Raw genomic sequence first — 16,625 nt, 5'->3', positions numbered from 1 at the left:
GGAATGAAAAGAAAAGAAAAGGAATGAAAGGAAAGGAATGAAAAAGAGAAAGAGAAAGGAATGAAGAAAAAAAGGAAGTGAAAAGAAAAGAAAGGAAGGAAAAGAAGGGAATGGAAGAGAAAGAAAGGAATAAAAAAAGGAATGAAAAGAAAAAGAAAGGAATGAAAAAGAAAGGAATGAAAAAGAAAGGAATGGAAAGAAAAAGAAAGGAGTGAAAAAAAGGAATGAAAAGAAAAAGAAAGGAATGAAAAGAAAAAGAAAGGAATGAAAAAAAAGGAATGAAAAGAAAAAGAAAGGAATGAAAAAGAAAGGAATGGAAAGAAAAAGAAAGGAATAAAAAAAGGAATGAAAAGAAAAAGAAAGGAATGAAAAAAAAGGAATGAAAAGAAAAAGAAAGGAATGGAATGAAAGAGAAAGGAATGAAAAAGAAAGGAATGAAAAGAAAAAGAAAGGAATGAAAAGAAAAAGAAAGGAGTGAAAAAAAGGAATGAAATGAAAAAGAAAGGAGTGAAAAAAAGGAATGAAAAGAAAAAGAAAGGAATGAAAAAGAAAGGAATGAAAAGAAAAAGAAAGGAGTGAAAAAAAGGAATGAAAAGAAAAAGAAAAGAATGAAGAATGGAAAAAGAATAGAATTCCTTTTGTTTGCATCAGGTGTGCTCATACGGGGAGTTGGACTCCAGTTGACTTTACTCTCTGTGAAAATACAACATTTGGTGTCTCTGTGGAAACATCCGTTCTCTGAACAGTCGATGCTTCAATCAGAGAAGTTCAGTTTCAGCTAAACTAAATAACGACACCTTCTTAAAGTTATCTGTCCTTTATTAGAGAGGACAGCAGAGAGAGAGAGAAAGTTAAAGTGGGAGTAGAGAGTGTCAGATGAATGCAGCAAAGGGTCGTGACTAAGAATCAAAACCAGGGACCACAACAACGAGGACTCCATCCTCTGTACATGGGGTGCATGCTTAAACCTCCCCACACCTACATGTTTTAAAACTGTCTTGTCTTTCATTCCTTGATTTTGATTTAGACGCCTTCCTCCGGGCCCTCCCTCATTCAAGCTCATCCTCGGCTGACACCCCGGCCCCATCCAGACAAGCCCCGCCCCCTATGCTCTGCGCCCTGCGGAGGTCAGAAGCCAGCAACTTCACGGCCTCTTTGAGAGAGCTGGAGAAGGTACGACGTCCTACAAGTTTAGTTGCATCCTGTAATGACCTTGAGTATGCTTTGGTTTTAGCTCACCTGTAGGGTCGGTCTCCATGCAGACGCAAGCAGTTACAGTAGAAGTGTTGATGCTAGTTCCTGCAGGTGTACTGATGGTTTGTGTGTCTCTCTTCAGTGTGGCTGGTACTGGGGTCCGATGAACTGGGAGGACGCAGAGATGAAGCTGAAGGGGAAACCGGACGGATCGTTCCTGGTCCGGGACAGTTCAGACCCCCGATACATCCTGAGTCTCAGCTTCAGGTCGCAGGGAGTCACACACCACACACGCATGGAGCACTACAGAGGTGAGACACACAGACTTGTGAGCGCCTTCATTTAAAGGTGACATATCATGCAACATGGACTTTTTAATGGTTCTCTACCTGAAATATGTGTCCCTGTCTACAAACCCCCCGAGAATGAAAAAAATCCATTCTGCCCCTGTTCTGATTTCTACATCTTTCTGTAAATGTGTGTGAAACCAGCCGTTTCAGACTTCCGTGTTTTTGTTACGTAACAACAATATCCGGTCTGTCACAAAGTCAGAGCTCGGAGCTTGTTCAGCCCATAGACTGTATAAAATACAACTCAACCCCTCCTCCGTTTTTCATTCCCTGCACACATGTGTGCTAACAAGGAGCTTAGGAGGGAGGCATGCTAGTTGTAGGCTGTCTTAATAAACACAAAGGTCGCTTTGACTCCCCACGTCTGCAGATTTGAAGATCTAGTGGATGATTTATATTTATCATGGATAAGTGCTAGCGCTAGTTAGCATAGCTACATAGCTACATGTCGTAGCTGTAGCTGTGTACCAAGACACACGTCTACATGCTGACATATGAAACAACAAGAAACACAGAATCTGTGACCAATCCTTCAGAAAAGGTCCTGCTGCCTTTCTGGCAGAGGTCAGTTTTACTCCCCACGTCTGCAGATTTGAAGATCTAGTGGATGATTTTTATTTATCATGGATAAGTGCTAGCGCTAGTTAGCATAGCCACATAGCTACATGTTCATAGCTGTGTACCAAGACACACGTCTACATACTGATAAATAAAACAACAAGAAACACTAAATCTGTGACCAATCGTTCAGAAAGGTCTTGCTACAGGCGCCTCTCTGTCAGGATCAGATTCAGAGGGTTGAAGTAACGCGGGTCTGTGAGCAGCCGTGTATATTCAGACAACATGTAAACATTAGATCAACGTGCTGGAGAGCCGAGGCACATCAACTTCCGGAGGGGGCGTGGTCAGAGAGAAAACAGACTGTTCTGAGGAGGACTGAAGAAGAGGACTTTTCAGGCAGACCAAAATCTGATTTCAAAGTGTTTTTTTGAGCATAAACTTTAAAGACATGTTTTGGGGACCTCTTAGACCAATATATGTTGATGAAAAAAGCGTGATATGTCCCCTTTAAATCATACATGAAAATGTTGTATGGTATAAAAACAAATGACAGACACTTGCCTGGACCGTGTTTGTGTATTAAAACGTCATTAAAACGTCCTCAGAGGATAGGAGTAAGGAGAAACACAAGCATGTACACATGTTTGCTGATGAGTGCAGATATAAAAGCTTACAACATGCTCAGAGCACACATACACTTTAGAAACACGTGCATCCATACGCTGGTCATCCAACACCTCCGGCACGTATAAATACCACCGTGATGATTCACAGGAGGCCTTTACGCTCATGTGTAAGTGACCATATGACCCCCTGCAGCGTTTTAATGAGTATGGAGAGGATGTACAGGATGTAAGGCACAAAATGTTCTCTTGGTGTCGGGGTCCTGCTCACCTAATCAGGGGCGTCAACTCGCATAACTATCCGTCTCAGACTCAAAATGTTGTTATATTGATATGATTACCATTTTTAAATGCTAACGAGAACTCACATTTTTGTTGCAATTTGAACCAATGAAGAAAGCTAACCAGAGCTAGCTTATTATCCAAATTGATTATTGTAGAATGCTAATAGCAACTTAATATTTTGCCGCAATATTTACTGATGTAACTGTTATGGAAACCAACATTTTAACCATTATGTTATCCAGCTGAGAATGCTATCGGAAACTAGCATTTTTGCTACAATGTTTTTCCTGCCAACAGAATGTTAACATTTTAGCCACATTGTTAGCCTGTTTAGAAAGCAAACAGAAACTAATATTTTTTTGCCAGAATGGTTACCCATTAAGAAAGCTAATGGAAGCTAATGTTTTAGCAACAATGTTTACTAAAAAAGAATGCTAACAGAAGCTAACAACTTTGCCGCAGTGATGCCTGACTTAGAATGCAACCTAGCACTGATGTTCATTCCACAATTCTTTTAACCAATTTAAAATGCTAACTCCACAATGTTTACTAACGTAGAATGCTAACCGAAGCTAACAGTTTTACCACAATGTTTCCTGAATAACAATGCAGAGAGAAGCTAACCATCTTGCACAGTGTTAACTGCTTAATAATGCTAATTTTAACAAATGTTAGGGCAACAATATTTACAATTGTAGAATGCTGATAGAAGCTAACAATCTTGCTACAATGTTGATTGTTTTGTAAGCTAATGTTCTTGCAACACTGTTAACCAACGTAGAATGCTAATTGAAGCTAACATTTCTGCCACAATGTCTACTGAATAAGAATGCTGATGGAAGCTAACAAGGAAGCTAGCATTAACTGTTTAATAATGCTAACTGTAACTACGGTTTGGACCACAGTCTTTTCAAACTAAGGGTGCTGATAGAAGCTAACAATCTTGCTATGATGTTGACTGTTTTGGAATGCTAACAGAAACTAATGTTCTTGCCACAATGTTTACCATCATAGAAGGCTAACTGAAGCTAACATATACACCACAGTATTTACTGATTAATAATTCCGACACTGATGTTTTTCCAAGTAAGCACGTATAATTAATATAATTTTGAATGCTAACAGAACCAACTGTTAAGCCGCAATTTTAACCAATAAAATAAGCCAACCAGAGCTAGCGCATAAAGCAGATTGATCAAAGTACAATGCTAATGGAAACTTAACTTTTTGCTACAACATTAACTGATATAAATTAGGGGTGCAACGGATCAAAAAACTCACGGTTCGGATCGTATCACGGATTTGAGTCACGGATCGGATCATTTTTCAGATCAACAAAAAAAAAAAAAAAGAAAGAAGACAAGACAAATACAACTTTGTCCCTCTATTTATTTTGTAAAACTCTTTGCCCATTAAATAAAAACAACATTCAACTCAAAATGTACTGCATGTGCAAAGCACCCTATCTGTGGGCCCAGTCCTGCCTCATTCACTGCATTTCATGGCATGGCAAGTGAAGGAGCAGAGGAACTTCAAAAGTTTCACTCCATTCTTCTTTCAATCGCTGATTTTCACCGTCCACTTTTCTTTGAGCAACAAACTGTGAACACACCGTTTTATTCCAGGGTCGTACAGCTGGCAAAGTGCCAACATGTGAACTGCTCCATAAACGAAAGTGAAAATTAAAAATTGTACTCGCAGCATTGGACTCTAAGTGACCCAGTAACAGCCTGTCTGCGTATCATTGACATGGAGAAAAAAATCCTGGTAAACACGGGGTGACCCGACCAAAACACAGAGTGAAGGAATAACAGTTCGGGGGCCACAAATAGGCGGCCGGATGCGGCCCGCGGGCCGTGTATTGACAGCCTCTGGTCTAGTGGGTGCGCAACAGAGTTTCATAACGTGGCTCAAGCACATTCAGCATTCACTGTATTTCACAGGGAAACCCAAAATGCTCCAATACATGTGACTTCCAAGATGCAGGAGGGTTATAATGTTCCTCTGCTCCTTCACTTGCCATGACTACCACTGCGCTTGACGAGTGAGTTGACGTGCAACCTTTTTTTTTCCATCAACCGATCCGCGGACCACGTCCGTGCCGAACCGTGGAGAGGCATCCGTACGGATCACGGATCAACCATGATCCGTTGCACCACTAATATAAATGCTACTTAATACTTTTGCAAGAATGGTTACACACTAAGAATGCTGACAAAAGCTAACAACTTTGCCTCAGTGTTCACTACCAAAAAAAAGCTAATAACCTTCGTACCATGTTGACTGTTTTGGAATGCTAACTGAAACTAACGTTTTAGCCACAATATTTACTAACGTAGAATGCTAACTGAGGCTAACATTAATAGACGTTTTTGCTAAAGTGTTTCTGATTTCGAATGCTAAGGGAAGCTCGTGATTTAGCTACAACGACCACATTTTGAATGCTAACAAAACCGTCTGTTTAGCCACAATGTTAACTGATTTAGCATGCTAATGGGAGCTACACTTGTTGTCTTATTTTTTTAATGGTATAGAAATGCTTAGAGAAGCTTACATTTTTGCTACAGCGTTAACCGATTTCTAGTGTTAAAGGAAACTTATGTTTTTGCCTCAGAGTCAACAGGCAGAGGGGAATTGTGCCAGACTTATTTGACATGACGGGTGTGATCAGGAAGTCTCTGGGGTTGTTGCCCTGAGGTTTCGACCAATCAGAATCAAGTATTTAACACCACGTAGTAATTGTTTTAAAGTGTGTCTGAAACTGAACCTTCAGTTTCTTTGTTACTAAGACTTCACGTGACTCTGACACTGTTTGAAAAGGCTTCAGGGATTTTATTCAACTTTTTTATTCTGAAAGTAAAAAAGAACAAAACAAGAGGATGAAAATAAACAACAGAGAGCAAATAAATAAACAACAGATTCAAATCAGTCTTATTAGAGATCCATTAAGGTCGCACTACAACAAGGAGGCATGAATAATCACACAACACCGCACGCCACACATGCGACAAAGTGACACAGTGACTCAGACACACACACACACAAACACACACACACACACACACACACACACTCGGGGCAGACATACATGCATAAACGGGGCTCCACGTTAATGAGTCACCGTCATAAAGCTATAGACTCATGCCTGAAAACACATTCATTATTCAGACGTGCAGCCCCGACTGACACAACACATTCACATCAACACGATCCTGTGTGCTTGAACGCATCACGGCCTGACGGGAAACCGGGGCAGAGAGGCCTTCAGATGTAAACAAGCACGGAGCAGTCAACAGGAAGTGCTCACATGTGTCCATTATGTGTCTGAATAAAGGGTGCAGACGTGGCGTGATGTTTTTCTGAATGCTTGCAGACGTTTTTATTGTTTCTGAGGGTCGATGAATAAGAGCATTAATATTTAAACTGCCTTTGTTTTGAAACGTCCATCGCTCCTTTAGTCTGTCTCTCTGCAGTGAAAGAGGTCTGTTGTTTTCTGGGTCTGTAGGTTTAAAGCATCAGAGCGTGCTTTTTAACAAACATCCTAGAGAGCAGTTTAACGCCGCCTCGCCGCACCAGATGTCTGTTTCTGAAAGCCCAAATATTTAAAGGTTAAAGAGAGACTGTTGTCCTACTTCCTGATCAAATCCTGACTTTGATCCTCTGAGCCGGTCACGAAGCCGACAACAACAACACAGCTGCACGGATAGAAAGAAAGTCCTGACTTCAGTCACAAAAATCAAGAGGAGATGAAAAAGAAAAGTTCCCTGAGATCTCGTGTCGGCCATTTTTATTATTTTATCATCAAACTGAAGAATCAGACGAGAAGAGACAGAAACAAAGATGATTACAAGAAGACAACTTTCTAAATCTCTTTCTTTCTTTCTTTTTGAGTTCTTTCCTTTTCTATTTTTATTCTTCCTTCCCTTCCTCCTCTCCTCCTTTCCTTAATGTTCCCTTTCTTGTCCTCTCCTGTTATATTTCCTCTTTTCCTTCTTCCTTCCGTTCCCTTCCTCCTTTCTGTCCTCCCTCCTTCTTCCCCCTCTTCTTTTCTGTCATCTTTTCCTTCTTCCTTCCTTTCCCTTCCTCCTTTCTGTCCTTTCTCATGTCCTCCTTTCTTTCCTCCTTTCCTCCCTCTTTTCTGTACTCATTACTTCTTTCTTCCCTTCCTCTCCTCCCTTTTTCCTCCTTTCCTTTTTCTTTCCTGTCTTGTCTCCTTGCTGTTACATTTCCTCTTTTCCCTCTTCCTTCCATTCCCTTCCTCTTTTCTTTCCCTTTTCCTGCTTCCTTCCACCTCCTCTTTACTGTCAACCCTTCTTCTACCTTCCTTTCCTTTACATTCCTCTTCTCTACTCCCTTTCTTCTTCTTACCTTTCCTCTTTTTGTCTTCCGTTCCTGCTTACTTCCTCTCCTCATTTCCTACTCCCTTCCAATCCTTCCTCTGCTCTTTTCCCCTAATTCTTTCCTTCCTCCTATCTGTCCTCCTTTCCTTCTTCTTTCTTTTCCTACTTACCCCTTACTTCCTGTCCTTACCTCTTTTCCTACTCCCTTGGTTTCCTCTCTCCTTTCCTACTCCCCTCCTCTCCTCCTGTCCTTTTTCCTTCCTTCCCCCTCAACTTTTCTGTCCTCCTTTCCATCTTCCTTTCCTTTCCTCCTCTCCTACTCACTTCCTTTCCCTTTTCTCTTTTCTTTCTTGCTTTCCTACTTAGTTCCTTTCCTTTGCTCATTTCCTACTCCCTTCATTTCTTCCTTTCTGCTTTCCTTTCCATCTTCCTTCCTGTCCCCTCCTCTTTCCCTTTCTTCCTTTCTATCCTCCTTTCCTTATTTATTCCCTGATCATGTCTGAATGTGAATCTGCATCAGATGTTGTTAATAACTGATAAATGTGTCGCTCTGCAGCTGGTGAGGATCTTTTGTGAACTTTAAACATGTTTAGAGTATAAAGGAGAGTTAGTGAATGAGGGTCATGATGTAAATCATAGAGGCTGAAAGAAGCAGTTTACTCTCTCTTGTGTGTAAACTGTAAATGTACAAATATTTCATAATGAATGATGGAATGATTAATAGATGATAAGATTCTTCACACACTTAAAGAAACCCATCTCTGTCCCCAGGGACGTTCAGCTTGTGGTGTCACCCGAAGTTTGAGGACCGCTGCCACTCGGTGGTGGAGTTCATCGAGCGAGCCATCATGCACTCCAAGAACGGCAAATTCCTCTACTTCCTGCGCTCCAGAGTCCCAGGTAAAATATAGGTCATATACATCTGCACGCAGAGATGATCAAAAATGGATGTGAGCTTCCACTTAGTGAAAAGTGCCTGAGAGACGGAGGAATATATCTGACTGTCTGCATTAAGCCTCTGCATTATTTATGATTGTGAGAATGCATCTGTGTGTTCGGACGGTCCTCTCTGAGCTGATAGGAAGCTTCTCATGTTGACGTTTATCTGCGTTCTGTGAGTCTTCAATGTATGATTGAGTTTGTGTTCATGTTTATACAATGAATACACTTCCTCTAAAGGGATTATGAAGCTGTGACAGGCTGGTTCAGGGTTAAAACTGAATGACATTTGATTTGTGTCAGGGTAGGACCCAAACTGGGATTGCCATTTTTCAGCTTCTTTGGTTGTAAGGCTTAAATAACAATTTATGTGCATCAGGTTAAATAAATAAAGGTTTGCCACATTTGATAAGCTAGTTTACATGAATGTGGGGTAGAGGACCCAAATTCAGATATCCATTGGTTTGTTTTGCTTATTGTTACTATTAGAGGAGATTTTTTATTGGCTGGTTTAGTGAAAGATTTTTACTGGTAGAAGAAGGTTTTTCATGTTGGAATAGTAAGGAACACAGTAAGAGACAAAGACCTCAATGCAGACTGTTGTTAATTGGCTAGTTTAGTGAAAAGGTTTAATACTACATGTATGAGCCAGATCAAGATAAATGATACATCAGGTTTGTTAAAGCAGAGGAAAGGAATAGAGGGGGTAGGACCCCAATGCAGACTGTTGTATAGTGAAAATATATGTTTTAAATAGTTGCTTTTAATCAGGCTTACAAACTAGGTTTTCCTGTTTGAATAGTTATTCGTAGTAAGAGACATTGGACCCCAATGCAGACTTATATGTACTGGCTAGTTTAGTGAAAGGATTTAACAATATTTGAATAAGCCAGGTCATGATAACTGATACATCAATTTTGTTAAAGCAGCGTACAGGTATAGAGGAGATAGGACCCCAATGCAGACTGTTGTTAATTGGCTAGTTTAGTGAAAAGGTTTAATGCTACATGTATGAGCCAGATCAAGATAAATGATACGTCAGGTTTGTTAAAGCAGAGGAAATGAATAGCGGGGGTAGGACCCCAATGCAGACTGTTGTTAATTGTCTGGTTTAGTGAAAATACTTTTTTAAATCAGGGTTTTGATGTTTGAATAGTGAGGGACAGTAAGAGATACTGGACCCCAATGAAGACTGCTGCTTATTGGCAATTTTAGTGATAGGGTTTAACACTACATGTATGAGCCAGATCAAGATAAATGTTATGTCAGGTTTTTTAAAGCAGTGGAAATGGATAGAGGGGTAGGACCCCAATGCAGACTGTTGTTTAGTGAAAATATAATTTTTAAATAGTTGTTTTTAATCAGGCTTACAAACTGGGTTTGTCACGTTTGAATAGTAAGGAACAGTAAGATACATTGGACCCCAATGCAGACTGCTGTTTATTGGCAAGTTTAGTGATAGGGTTTAACAATACTTGTATGAGCCACATCAAGATATATGAAATGTCAAGTTTGTTAAAGCAGTGGAAAGGAGTAAAAGGAGTAGGACCCCAATGCATACTGTTGTTTATTGGCTGGTTTAGAAAATATATATATTTTGAATTAACTGTAATCAGGCTTACAAACTGGGTTTTTCACATTTGAATAGTAAAGGACAGTAGAGACATTGGACCCCAATGCAGACTGCTGTGTATTGGCTAGTTTAGTTAAAGGATGCAATACTGTTTGAATGAGCCAGATTAAGAAAAATGAAATGGCAAGTTTGTTAAAGCAGTGGAATGGAATAGAGGGAGAAGGACCCCAATGCAGACTGTTGTTTATTGGCTAGTTGAGTGAAATGATTTAACACTATTTGAATAAGCCAGGAGAAGATAAATGAAATATCAAGTTCGTTAAAACAGTGTACAGGGATAGAAGGGGGTAGGACCCCAATGTTTAATCAGGTTTATAAACATGGATTTTCACGTTTGAATGATAAGGAACACAGTAAGAGACATTGGACCCAAATGCATTAATAACTTAGTTTCATTTAAGGCAATTAACCAAATAAAAGCTTTTGGGGACGTGTGGGATGAAGGGGTTAAAATGAGTGATGCAAAGAAACGGCAAGATCCAGGAAAAAGGGGCGAGGATCCAAAAATACAGAGACCAAACATCTGGAACAGCTGGAACGCTTGACATATGGTGCAGAGGCTGACTTCCTGATACTATTAAAACCAGGGTGTACGGAATAAAGGTTAATCCTTATTGCATAAAAGATAAGCTCCCTGAATGTGTCATAAAACCCGAGCGTGGTGAACAGAATCAACGAGCTGAGGGATTATTTTAGGGCGCATTATATCGAACACTTAATCCCAAATTTTACTTAAACCAGCTGATTGATGTTTGGTAACTCGGCTTAAAGTAGTGAGTGAGAGGGATTGGAGAGGATTTGGAAATGTTGATGGTCTCTGGACTGTCGTGAGGACAGTTGTTTGGGGTTTTATTTGATTTCCCATGATGGGGGTTTCTTCTTTTCTGCAGACAGTTTGGTCCAAAGTCACCTCATGAGCCATGCTGATGTACTTTGTTAAATGCTGTGTCATGGCACTCAATCTCATAAACTTGTACTTCTTGTACTACTGCCCTAAATACTCACTGGAGCACCAAATGTTAATTAATCCGCCTCTGAAAATAGTCCCAGAGAGTAAACGATGCTGAGATTATTTGTAGACTTTTATGACGAAGTAGAGAAACCTCTTGAACAGATCCTCTAACATTTGGTCCGTGTGTGTCGCAGGGCTTCCTCCCACCCCGGTTCAGCTGCTCTATCCCGTATCTCGCTTCAGCAACGTGAAGTCTCTACAGCATCTCTGTCGCTTCTGCATCCGACAAATCGTCCGCATCGACCACATCCAGGAGCTTCCACTGCCCAGGTAAGCAGCTCCTGCAGGGGTCATGTGATCAATGACATACATTTACACCTGTTGTGATATAAAAACATGAGAATGGAAGACCATAAAGTTGCTTGAATATTCAAAGCTTGATAACACTGTCAGGAACTAACGTAAGGATTGTCAGGAACTAAGCTTACAACAGTCAGGAACTGGGCTAACCTCTGTCAAGGAACCAAGCTAGCAGCTGTCAGGAACCAAGCTAAAGACTGTCAGGAACTAGACTAACGACTGTCAGGAACCAAGCTAAGGACTGTCAGGAACCAAGCTAAAGACTGTCAGGAACTAGGATAACGACTGTCAGGAACTAGGATAACAACTGTCAGGAACCAAGCTAAAGACTGTCAGGAACTAGGATAACGACTGTCAGGAATCAAGCTAAAGACTGTCAGGAACTAGACTAACGACTGTCAGGAACTAAGCTAACCTCTGTCAGGGAACCAAGCTAAAGACTGTCAGGAACTAGGATAACGACTGTCAAGAAACCAAGCTAGCAACTGTCAGGAACCAAGCTAAAGACTGTCAGGAACTAGGCTAACCTCTGTCAAGGAACCAAGCTAGCAAATGTCAGGAACCAAGCTAAAGACTGTCAGGAACTAGGCTAACGACTGTCAGGAACCAAGCTAAGGACTGTCAGGAACCAAGCTAAAGACTGTCAGGAACTAGACTAACGACTGTCAGGAACCAAGCTAAGGACTGTCAGGAACCAAGCTAAGGACTGTCAGGAACCAAGCTAAAGACTGTCAGAAACTAGGGTAATGACTGTCAGGAACCAAGCTAAAGACTGTCAGGAACCAGGATAATGACTGGGTGGGCCTAAGCTAACGCTTGTGTGGAACCAAGCTAAAGACTGTCAGGAACTAGGATAACGACTGTCAGGAATCAAGCTAAGGACTGTCAGGAACTAGGATAACGACCGTCAGGAACCAAGCTGAAGACTGTCAGAAACTAGGATAACGACCGTCAGGAACCAAGCTGAAGACTGTCAGAAACTAGGATAACGACTGTCAGGAACCAAGCTAAGGACTGTCAGGAACCAAGCTAAAGACTGTCAGGAACTAGACTAACGACTGTCAGGAACCAAGCTAAGGACTGTCAGGAACCAAGCTAAAGACTGTCAGGAACTAGGATAACGACTGTCAGGAACCAAGCTAAAGACTGTCAGGAACTAGGATAACGACTGTCAGGAACTAAGTGAGCAACTGTCAGGAACCAGGCTAAGGACTGTCAGGAGGTAAGCTAACGCCAGTCAGGAACTAAGCTGAGGTCTTTCAGGTAGTGAGAAAACGACTGTCAGGAACTAAGCAAAAGGCTGTCAGGAACCAGGCTAACGACTGTGTGGGCCTAAGCTAACGCTTGTGTGGAACTAAGCTAATGACTGTAAGGTACTAAGCTAACAACTGTCAGGAACTAAGCTAACGTCGGTCAGGAACTAGGATAACGACCCTACTTACAACCCTTTGTGACCCCCTGAACACACCCACAACTGTTAGAGGCTTATATTTTCTAGTGAGTTGAAACGTCTTTAAGAATCAAATGAAGTCCAGTTACCTTTTCAGATCAAGCCTTGAATCACCATGACCTGGATGAAGGAGAACCTTCACAGACGTTTAGAATGAATATGAGTTTATCTGCACAGGTGAAACACAGGTTCAATAAACACAGACACACTTGGCTCATTGTTGTTTTCTCTGTGTTTCTCTCCAGACCACTAATATCCTACCTGAGTAAGTTTTATTACTACGACCCCGAGGAGGAGATGTATCTGTCAATCAAGACCATCAGGAGGGTGATGGGAACAGATCAGGAGGCGGAGTCAGAGACGTAGCAGCAGAGATCCGTCGCCGTGAGTTCAATGTTCGACTTTCACCGGAGTTCCTTATTTTCACGTGGACGTTAAACCTCTGCTTCTGTGCAGGTTTCCGCATGGAGGACTGATCTGTTCTGGTCTACAGCATCATCCAATCAGAGTCCCTGAAAATCTGATGTGCTCAGTAGGACTTGGATGGACCTGCCTCTCTTTCTTTGAACGGACTGAGCAAAGAGAGGGAGGAGTGTTGTGCAGTTGGACGCTGGTGATGAGGATGAGATGTCTCGTCTCAAAGACTTGTTGCTGTGGAACAAAAAGAGAGCGTGGATTATGAACTCGGTTTGCAAATTTCCTGAAACCTGCTGAACGGGACTTTAAAAACACAATGCACTGGTCGATTTGTACAACTGTTGTTTGCTGCCGTTTCCTTGTTTCTCCTTCCATTCTGTCAAAATAAGGAGTTTTGGATTAAAGATTTCCCTCAGGGTTGATATACACACACAGAGGCAGGGCAGCAGGGCCCGTCAACGAGCACCCGGACCTGTTTCCTTATCCTGGAATCATGTTTTCTGACAGGAATCAGAGAAATGTTTAGAAACGCTTCATCAAATCAGACATATCGGACTTCAAATGAGCTCAAAATGAAGTTCCAATCCAGACAGATTCATGAAACCTGTCCAGCTTTGGTTTATTGAGATCTGAAGCCTGAGAATCACCGTGAATCTTATTAAGCTTGACATTTTGTTTGTCGTTATTTCATTTGTTTGGTTCTTTGCTTGAAAGACGAGGTGTTAGGCTTTTTTAATTTAAGATGTTGGACCTCAAATCTAAACGTTCCAAACTCTGGATTAGTCAGATTCCGTCACTGTTGTTAGGCGGATTCACTTTGCAAAGCTTCAAGCTGATTTGAGAATGTCTGGACCAATCAGTTTTAGGAGAAAGAGGCGGTAGCTAAGTTGTGACGTAAGAAAGAGGCGACTGCAACCCTGTAAACAATGGCCGCTACATGCAGCTACATCGTTGGTTTTATCAGAACTGGAAGACTTCTCTTTTAAAAGAAGAGTAAAGGCCTTTAATGCAGCAATTATCTTTATAAAAGCAGCAAGAATTGTGTGCTGAGCTAGCGTTATGTAGCTTACTCAAGTATGCACGCCAACTAAGTCATGTTTTGTCGCCATTCTGCCCTTCCTATAAACGGTCTCTGGAGTGTTGCCTAGATGGATGTGAAACAGTCTATCTGGCACAAACAGCAGCTTGTTTAAAAAGTCACACGAGAATTACGCAAGAGGGACACAAGCTTTGCTCAATTTGTGAGATCACAGATTGGTGAAACGTAACACCGACCTTTTCCAAACTCTTAAGGTCAGATTGACGGCCAAATTCCACTAGATCCGTGTCCAGTCTGTGTCTGATCCGTCACAGCACCTGATCTGATAGGTTTCTATTCCAGTCAATGTGTTAACTTCCACTGGATCCGCTCCGTTGCATTCCGGCAGGTCGGAGCCCTCCGGATCAGATACACAAGACTTCTATTGTTCCCGGATGCCGAAGCACGACGCATCACTCTCAACAGAGCAGATGGAGCGGGACAGGAAGTCAGGTTTCACCAAAACAAAATGAAAACATCCGGTTAATTTTCAGAATAAAACACTCTGTGTTATCACCAGATCGTATTTCACTTAACTACAACAACAAACCAAAGTCATGATGAGTGGAGCCAGGCCTGGAGTCAACAGGTCAGAGGTTTTCAGAGGACCAGAAAGACAACATGGATGAGGAGAGGAGGAGGAGGAGAATCCTTGATTCAGTGATTACCGCGGGAAAGCCTCGGTCACATGACTCCAGCTGTCCGGCGGTCCTGCTCTGAGACCACAGCGGATCGGAGACGGACTTGAGTCGGATCTGGTGGAAGTTCCGGGTTAGGGTCCACAATTTATAATTTCTCATTTGGTACAGTTGTAGAGGAGAAGGGTTCCTTAATGCTTAATGTTGTCCTTTGTTGATGCTCCTTAAAGAGACAGTAGCTGAAATGAGGGTTTTCAAAGACAGAGTTTTTGAGCTGTCATGTGGATCTATCAGAGGGAACACATGAAGCCTGAGTATTATCATGATACCCTCTCTGGAGCAGGGATGTATCCGTCCGTCTCTCACTTTAAAGCAAACACTGAGTGGTTCCTGGCACAGATTAAGTCAACATTTCTCCCACCAAATGGAGGAAGAGGCCAATTTTCTGTATCAGTAATTCTTACACTTCCTGTTGAACAGTTTGAATCTCGTCCATTCGTATCACCATTTCTCTGTTTATGGCTCTAATGGATGTGGGAGACTCTCCTCCACAAGAACAGGACCATAAAAGCTGCTTGTAAACAAACATGCCCATTACAACAGCTGCACCGCATACTCACTGCACACAACATTACCTGGAGCTGCATCGCATCATGGTCTGTTGAGGCTCCATTTGGTGGAACATTACATTACAAGATTACACAACATATATTTGCTGTTTACTTTCAGACAGGTCATCACGCGGTCAGGAAAATACACACCAAAGAGAACTCCTCAGAAATGCCATTTATTATAAATATGGAGCATTTTCTAACTGACTAAAGGTGGAACTTGGGTTGCTTGTCTGAAACGTAGATGATGAAATGTTCTTTATAGAAGAGTACATTTAGAACAGTGGTCTTGCAGCTATCGTCTGAATTTGGGTCCAGAGTTAAGAGAGAACGAAGTGGTTTAATATTGACGCCCTGCCTCAGAGTGTGTATACCCGCCATGACTCGTCTCTACCTGTCCGTTTTATCTGTTGAAATGCCCAGGTGTATTTTGCTCATTCTATTTCTCGGTACCCTGAAGCTGACGACTGGCTCAGCGTTTTCAGTAAAAAGAAGAAAATAAACATTTGTGTGGAATCATTTTTTAAATATTGAATGTTTGAACATGGTCATTTACATTCCTGACGTCAACTTCTGCGTACGAAACAAAGAAATATTGTCGATCTTCTAATATCAGCTTAAATACACAAAGTTCTTTGCTTGAGAATTGGCGAGCTCACTACTATAATGAGCTTGGCTAATATTTTTTCTCCCCTGTCAAGATGTTTATACAAGACGATGCAATATATTACTGTATGATCCAATACGATAAGATACGATGCAATACGATAAGATACGATGTAATACGATGATACAATACGATACAATATGATACAATCTGGTATGATACAATAAGATACAATACAGTATTGTACTGTATCGTATCTTATTGTATCATACCCGATTGTATCATATCGTACCGTATCGTATTATATTTTATCGTATCGTACCGTATTGTATCCTATAGTAGTGATAATATGATCAATATTATAGGATACAATACAGTATGATACAAATACATACTATACGGTACGATACGATACAATACAAAGCAGTACGATACAATACAATAAAATACGATACAATACGATACGATGTGATACGATACGGTACATTACGATACGATACGGTACGATACGATACAATACGGTACGATACGATAAAATATAATACGATACGGTACGATATGATACGATATGATATGATACGATATGA

At 41.3% G+C, this 16,625-nt stretch overlaps 1 protein-coding gene across 2 annotated transcripts; it reads left to right on the top strand.

Moving 5' to 3' along the window:
- The first annotated feature begins 899 nt into the window (after positions 1–899).
- socs7 (suppressor of cytokine signaling 7) lies at positions 900–15,950 on the top strand. Of its 2 annotated transcripts, XM_034688281.1 has the most exons (6): positions 900–1,173; positions 1,337–1,505; positions 8,125–8,253; positions 11,072–11,207; positions 12,933–13,071; positions 13,144–15,950. In XM_034688281.1, exons 1-5 carry the CDS (start codon positions 1,108–1,110, stop codon positions 13,051–13,053), a joined length of 621 nt encoding a protein of 206 aa, XP_034544172.1. In that variant the 5' UTR covers positions 900–1,107; the 3' UTR covers positions 13,054–13,071; positions 13,144–15,950. The 2 variants fall into 2 exon arrangements, with proteins under 2 accessions (XP_034544172.1, XP_034544169.1); XM_034688278.1 differs by having other exon boundaries at positions 12,933–15,950.
- The last annotated feature ends 675 nt before the right edge of the window (positions 15,951–16,625 follow it).

The sequence above is a fragment of the Notolabrus celidotus genome, chromosome 7 (genome assembly GCF_009762535.1).
Source record: "Notolabrus celidotus isolate fNotCel1 chromosome 7, fNotCel1.pri, whole genome shotgun sequence".
NCBI classification, from domain to species: Eukaryota; Metazoa; Chordata; class Actinopteri; order Labriformes; family Labridae; genus Notolabrus; species Notolabrus celidotus.
The sequence above is the reverse complement of the archived record's forward strand: the minus strand, read 5'-3'. Positions and strand labels throughout refer to the sequence as shown.

Bases quoted from the DNA above. Each gene is read 5' to 3' on its own strand.
- socs7 (XM_034688281.1), top strand. From the start codon at position 1,108: ATGCTCTGCGCCCTGCGGAGGTCAGAAGCCAGCAACTTCACGGCCTCT. The intron at 1,506-8,124 runs GTGAGACACACA...CTCTGTCCCCAG, and splicing joins ACGCATGGAGCACTACAGAG to GGACGTTCAGCTTGTGGTGT. The intron at 8,254-11,071 runs GTAAAATATAGG...TGTGTGTCGCAG, and splicing joins CCTGCGCTCCAGAGTCCCAG to GGCTTCCTCCCACCCCGGTT.